The 7,519-nt window shown below is 40.6% G+C and overlaps 2 protein-coding genes across 2 annotated transcripts; both read right to left on the bottom strand.

Moving 5' to 3' along the window:
* Positions 1–444: 444 nt before the first annotated feature.
* On the bottom strand, positions 445–1,662 carry LOC141719470 (uncharacterized). Its single transcript, XM_074521852.1, has one exon. The coding sequence runs from the start codon at positions 1,660–1,662 to the stop codon at positions 445–447; it is 1,218 nt and encodes a 405-aa protein (XP_074377953.1).
* Positions 1,663–5,850: 4,188 nt separating this feature from the next.
* Positions 5,851–7,178, bottom strand: LOC141720762 (transcription factor TCP19-like). The gene has a single exon (XM_074523372.1). It carries the CDS (start codon positions 6,988–6,990, stop codon positions 6,061–6,063), a length of 930 nt encoding a protein of 309 aa, XP_074379473.1. The 5' UTR covers positions 6,991–7,178; the 3' UTR covers positions 5,851–6,060.
* Between the last annotated feature and the right edge of the window lie 341 nt (positions 7,179–7,519).

Here is a 7,519-nt window from a genome sequence, read left to right as displayed (position 1 = left end):
TTCTTTTACTTCTTCGAATGCCTTTTGGCATTCGGGCCCCCACTCAAAATTCTTTGACCCTTTGAGCACGGCGAAGAAGGGAAGTGCTTTCTCGGCTGACCGGGAAATGAAACGCCAAAGAGCGGTGAGCCGGCCTGTCAATTTCTGTATATCTCTGATGCATTTGGGAGGTTCCATATTGATAACTGCTTCAATCTTCTTCGAGTTCGCCTCTATTCCCCGGGCGCTGACCATGTACCTAAGAAACTTTCCACTAGAGACTCTGAAGGTACATTTGTTCGGATTGATCCTTATGTTGTTCTTTCGGAGCGTTTCGAAGCATTCCTTTAAGTCTTCGGCATGATCTCGGAATAGTGATTTTACTATCATATCATCCACGTATGCTTCCATGTTCCTCCCGATCTGCTCTTTAAAGACCTTGTTCACCATTCGCTGGAATGTGGCTCAAGCGTTCTTCAGTCCGAAGGGCATTTTAATATAAGCATAAGTCCCCTTCGGAGTTATGAACGCTGTCTTGGGCACATCTCTATCATTCATAGCAATTTGATGATAACCAGAAAAAGCGTCCAAAAAACTAAGTACCTCATATCCTGCCGTTGCATCTATCAGTTGGTCGATGTTAGGCAAGGGGTAGTGATCCTTCGGACATGCCTTATTGAGATCCGTGTAATCCACACACATCCTCCATTTTCCATTCGACTTCTTCACAACCACCACATTGGCTAGCCAGTCGGGATACTCGATTTCTTCGATAAATTTGGCTTCTAACAATTTTTCCACTTCGGCTTCTATTACTTTCTGTCGTTCGACAGCAAATGTCCTCTTTTTCTGCTTTACCGGCTTGGCCTCGGGCTGCACATTCAAGTAGTGCGTTGCCGTCTTGGGATCCAATCCGGGCATATCTTCCGGCCCCCAGGCGAACACATCATAGTATTGCTGGATGACAGCTATTACCTTTGCCTTCAGATCCGCCCCCATGTTTTTTCCAATCCGAACCATCTTTCCCGAATGGCCCGCGTACAATTCCACTTCTTCGGTCTCTGCTGCGGGTTCAGCAATCGGGCTCGAGAGATCGGCCCCAAATTTTTCCAGCTCGATGTTCAATGTTTCCCGGCTTCCGCTGGGTTCGGATTCAGCCCGCTTCCTCTTCCCGGTTCCATCTGGTCCTTCATATTCCTGATCCTTCTCAAGGTCTTCGAGTATTATGATTCGGGCGATTTTCTGATCGCCCCTCATTTCTCCTACCCTTTTTTCAGTGGGGAACTTGAGTTTGAGGTGGGGTATAGACTCCACTACTTCAAAGGTTGATAAGAAGGGCCTGCCAAATATTGTATTGTACGGGCTTTCAATCCGAACCACATAGAACTTCACCAGCTTTTCGACGGTATACAGCAACTTGCCCAGGAGGACCGGAAGAGTAATAATTCCTTCAAACTGAATAGGATATCCTCCGATGGCATAAAGGGGAGCCTCGTTACAGGGCTCTAGTTGCTCTCCCGCCAAGTTCATCTTGCAGTAGGTTTTGTGGAACAGTATGTTGGCCGAGCTGCCTGTATCCACCATCACTTTCCATATCTTGTTCTGCCCGATGATGGGATTGATGATTAGAGGGTCCTCGTGCGGGTGAATGACATCCTCGTAATCTTCAGTGCTGAAGGTCATGGGCATGTGGGGCTTTGCCTATCCGAATTGATACAGATTTTACACCTGTCGGGCATACTTCTTCTTTGCTGTCTTGCTATCCTTATCCAGGATGCTTCCCTCAGATATAGTTTTTACTTCGCCCCTTATTCTGTCCCTTCGCTCTGGCTCATCGGCCTCTACTTCCTCCTCTTGGTTCTCCTTCGGCCTCAACCTATCTCTCAGATCTCGGGCGAACTGATTAAGCCCGCCGTATTTGATCATGCGCTCAATGAGCTTTTTGAGGTGATAGCATTCATCGGTGTTATGCCCCTTGTCCCTGTGATAGTCGCAGTACTTATCGGGGTTTTTCTTGTGGTTCGGGACCTTCATCTTGGCGGGGCGAACAAACCCTGGCTTGCCCTTTATCTCACGGAGAATCTTGGAGATCAGCGCATTCAAATGGAGTGAACACGGCCGAATCTCTATCTCGACGCCGTTCGGCCCCACGATCTGTTTCTTTCCTTCCTTCTTTCCTGCTATCCCTCTGGTCAGATCCTGATCTTGAGCCCTCATATCTGTCGGCTCGCTTTGATCGGTCATCCCTTCTTGAGTCTTTATATCCTCCAATACTTTCCATCTTTCGGCCAATATTCTCGCCTCTTACATATATATCATTCAGGGATTTTGGGGGAAAATCGTAAATAGATGAGCGAAGCTTTTTACCTTTATAGGGGTCTAGTCCCGCCGTTAGGAAGCCCATTGCTTTGATTTTATCCAGGTTAGTGACCATCCCCGCTTCTTCCTTGAACCGAGCGAGATAATCCCCCAGCTCTTCATTCGCCCTCTGTCGAAAGTGGACCAGGGCTTTAGTATCCTTCGCCTTTCAGTATCCTTCGCCTTTCGAAAGTGGACCAGGGCTTCAGTAACTCAATCTCTTGTGTTACAACAGGTTCTCGATCGGGCCTCCTATCACCGAACATGGCCTTCTCTAAGCGATTGAGCCTGAGGCGGGATCCATCAGGCTCCTCATCTGAATCAGAAGAGTAAGGTTGCTTAGTCCTCTTCCTTCTGGGATGCGAATCAGAGTCAGACTCATCTTCTTCGTCATATGCCCTACGTTCCCTTATATCTTTATGTACTCTGCCGGTCTCGTCGGCCCGCATCGCCTCCCTCAAGGTTCGTTCTTGCAGTTCAATTTCCTCCCTCTGTAGTTGTAGGGCTTTCAGTCGGAGCGCATCAGCTTCTCTTTTCTTGGCTCGCGCTTCCGCTTCTTTGTCAATCTGATCAACTTTGGTCTTACCCTTCTCCGCGGCCTTTTCCGCCCGGATCTTTAGGAGTAAGACCTCTTCTTTAGGGGTTAGTGTGATAACCCCGTCCTCGTCGATTAGGGAGGACGATTGTCCTTTGTCGGTGAAACCAGGCGGCGGTGAATGTTCATGAATTATTTCTGTCATAGTCTCGTTCTCAACTTGTAACTCTCGTATGTCCCCACAGTCGGCTCCAAATGTTACGCCCAGATCCTTCCGGTAACTTGAATAGGCTTCGGCTGCCTTCGAGGTGGCTTCGGCCGTACCTGAAAGTGAAGAGAATGCGAGGGTTTGTACCCCCGATTCACCTCCGGTGTGAGAATCAGAATCTGGCTGTAAAAGTAGGGTAATAATACAAGAAAAGTAGAGTATTTACGAGAATGTGTGTATATTTTGTCTTACTTCACCAGGGTTTTTATACCTAATTCTGCTTTAAATGCCGGCCGTTACCAATCATTAAGGAGGGAGTGAAATGGGGGCGTTATGTCCCTTGTTCTGTCCAACGGTCTGCAAGTAGTGGGTCTCGGCCTGGACTTTCGTGGGCCGTTTCTCGGGCGTGGAGGTCCTTCGGCCCAGTACCTTAACTGCTTATTTGGCCTTCGTTCAATGGGCCTGGTTGGGCCTATAACCAACAGGTTGCGGATCAGCCTTTTTTGGTTTGGTTTTATCCGATTTTATCCGGTTTCGGTTCGGTTTGAGTTTTGAATCGTTTTTTTTCAGTATATTAGTACGAATGTACGAGAAAATGGCGGAAAGAGGATAAGGGAGTATACGGGCGTGTGATAAACACACTATGATGTAAAAGTAAGACAGGGCACTAGGCCAGTTAGTTGAGTACAGGGAGGTCAGCCGATGAAGCGGTCGGTCCCCTCAATCCCTCCCTATTGCCAGCTAACATTTTGCACACGTGTCAATTTTCGATGCCACCACACAACCTACCCCACTATTAATAGCTGGGGACCTTAGCAGGCCCGCACAGTAAGGAGGGTGTACATTACCAAGCAATTTCACGTGGTGGGATGTAGTGGCCCACTTTTTATGTGGCCCCTGGTTTCTCGAACGGCCGTTGATTTATCATTTTTTTAGTTTCTTGAGTTTTTGTTAGATGTGGACCCCGACTTCCAAATCCACCACTATGATTTTGGGTCCCATTGACCACCCCCTTCCTTGAACCTACCTTAGTCACGTGCATAATCAAACATCACGTGCTCCCCAAGTCCGAGGAGCTTTGTTGCCATTTTTCATACGAGCTATAAACAGAACACTGGTTATAAGGATCATAAAATATACTTAATTTATAAAATAATTATGATAAATTATCAAAAATATTATTATTTTTAAATTTATTTATGATTTTACAACTTTTTAAAAATATTTGTACGGTTACCAATCAAAAGCAACCACATATACAATTTTTTTTACAATTTCTGAAAATTAACTGCATTGTTTATTATATTCGAGTTTGCATGGAGTTACATGATCATATTTTTGTAAAATATTTTGAAAATTTGTTTTTTTACAAATGAAAACTTCAAGAAAAATATTTTTGCAATAATAACTTTAAAATTTTGTATTTTTCTTAAAACCCCATAATTAATTCCCCTTTTAAACAAAAAGCAAAACTCTGGATGTAAATTCTAAAAATAACAATTTTATACGTTAAAATATGCGAAAAATTTAAATAACAAACGCATCTAAAGGAGATCTATACTATATTATAATAGACGAAACATTAAAAGTTTGGTAGTCGGTCGGTCGGTTAGTACTTACTGAAATTATTTATTTACCCCTAATTATTATTCTAATTCTAATTGGTCCGTTGGTGTTAATTTCAATTAGATCTTATTGATATTGGAGTCAATTTCCTCCACCAATTTAAATTTTGTTTCATATCCAACTCTATATCATTATTAATTGATATTAAAGTCAACTTCTTATATCAATTTTAAATTTTAATTCATATTTAGTTGTATATTATTCTTCGGACTAAAATAAATATAATTAGTTGAATTTAGTTGATGTAATTTGCACCGGATTAAGAAAAAATAATAAACAATACAAATCCGTCTAAAAAATTATACTATTGAATTAGGATAAACGAAATAATATATATTAATCATCCAAAAATATTTAAAATATAATTCAACCAACTAAAATAAATCACATATATTAATTATTCGGGCTAAAACAAAACTATTTTATTGATCCGGACATAAAAAATTAAAATTAAACTAAATTTAAATAGTTAAATTTGGTCATAGTATTGGGTGTCGAGTTAAAATAAAATTAAGTAAATCACTAATACAGTATGAATTAAATTAATATCAGATCAAACATAATTAATATATTATTGATATAAACCAAAAATTAACTTTTAACTAAACATAATAATTATTATTTTTAAAACACACATAAAATTATCAATAAAACTATATCATTCAATCAGTACTATTATATTGTTCAAATAACTATTATAATTTATCGCTTAAGTAATAACATCTCAAAAATAATTTTTTTTTAAAGTTTCAACATAATAAAAACATTATATTTTTATTGTCAAAAAACTATAAAATCACTATAATAATATTTTTAAAAAATTATGAACATATATTTATATTAATATAATTATCAAGAAATCATATCATTTAGAAAGGTAGAAATAAAAAAATTAATGAACAAATTTAAAAAACTCAATTGAAGATATTTTTGTTTAAAAATTATATAAGACTAAAAAGATTTGCGCATCTGTGTATCGCTATCGCACGAATTTTAAGTTAGTTAGTAAATGATGAACTAAACTATCCACAACATGTCATAAAAGCAGTTTTTACAAATATTCATTTTTCCTTGCCCGAAAGAGAAAACACTTTTCATCTGATTTTTTTTTAATCGTTTCTTTTGCATGTAAAAGAATCAGAACTTTGTAACAGTAATTTGTTGCAAATTCCATTCATAGTCCATACATGGCTCATGGCTCTAATCCAAATATCAGAATCATCATCACAATTTTTCCATCGGTAAACCTTCCCTAACATTTCGACAACACACAATCCACAACACTAAAACAAACCTCGTCATACATCTAAAACCCTAAAACGCTAGCTAAAAACATGGGTAAACAAAAAAAAAACTAAGAATCAGAGGATGGTTGTTTGTCATCAGCACTGGAAGTAGAACAGCCAGCCATAAACTGAAGCTCTCTCTTATCATAAACATCCATCGAACCCGCCATTGTCGAACACGAACCAGACTCCGCCATCATCGCCACCGGATGCATCGAAACATAATCCGATACAGGCCTCCCTGTTACATTAAAAACAGGCGTTGCCCCTGCTGGAAATGCCCACAAATGACCCTGATTCATCCCACCCCCACTCCCCGGTGGAAACATAAAGAAGGCCCCACCAGGAAACCCGTTGGACCCCACCACTCCAGTGGCCCCCCACATCGCAGGCATTATCGGAGCCACTGGCGCAAAACTAGACGCCCCAACCGAAACCAAACCCGAACCATTTTCCTCACCAACATCAATAAACTCGCTATTACACGGCCGTTTCCTCTTCTTCGCATCAGCCTCAGGCGCCGGTGATGTCGTAGGAATCTTCAAAGTCCCGTTTACGTTCACCGCAATCGCCGGAATAGTCCCGGTCCCGGTAGCTTTAATAATCTCCGGTTCAGCCCGTTCAAGTAACCAACGAATAGTCTCGCCATCAGACTTATGACCCAACTCTCTCGTTAACTGAAAAATCCTAGCAGCACAAGTCGCCGGCATGCGTATTCTCCGGCCACGACCTTCAACTTTCGTATGCCTATCCTTGGAAGCCCTCCTCGAAGTTTGTGCCACAATGGTTTTCTCCTGAACCGGAACAATCATAGACCGGGCCAATTCATCTTCAGACGGTTCTTGTTTAGGAACCGGAACCATATCAACGGCTGAGATAGTGTACAAAGTGGGGTCCCCAAGTAACGGATCAGATGGGACATCATCATCACCTTCTTCATCTTCTTCAACAGCTCGAAACTCCTTGTTATTGTGTTCAATAGATGATGATGATGCCATGGTGTTGATATTTGATAATATTTTGTTAAAATGATTTGGGGAGAGATGAAATGAAAATTTGTGTACAGTGTTTAGGGGGTAAGTATGGTGGGGAGACCCACTTGATTTAAGAATCCTACACGGCAAAGGGACCCTCGAACCCTAGAATGGGTATATAGAGAGCATTAAACAAATCGACGGCTCACAACTCATCTCACTGTTGGTGCCTAGATGAAACGTGGGCGCTTTGGCTCGTAATTAAATCATCCTACTTTTTTCATGGAAAACGTAATGCCTCGGATTTTTTATTATCCGTGTAACTGATTTGTTATCTCATATTTTCAAAATTTATAATATCTGACATATTTAGTTTAGATTTTATAATATTTCAAAGATATTTTAGGTGTGGATTTGTTTAATATCTAGGAAGATATGTTTAATTTAGATTTTATATTTAGTGGGTATTTATGGTATTTAAAAACTTGTCTTATAAATCATTCAATTTTGTTGGACTTTATAATATTTCAAAGATATTTTAGGTGTGGATTTG

The sequence above is a fragment of the Apium graveolens genome, chromosome 4, assembly GCF_009905375.1.
Source record: "Apium graveolens cultivar Ventura chromosome 4, ASM990537v1, whole genome shotgun sequence".
NCBI classification, from domain to species: Eukaryota; Viridiplantae; Streptophyta; class Magnoliopsida; order Apiales; family Apiaceae; genus Apium; species Apium graveolens.
The sequence above is the reverse complement of the archived record's forward strand: the minus strand, read 5'-3'. Positions and strand labels throughout refer to the sequence as shown.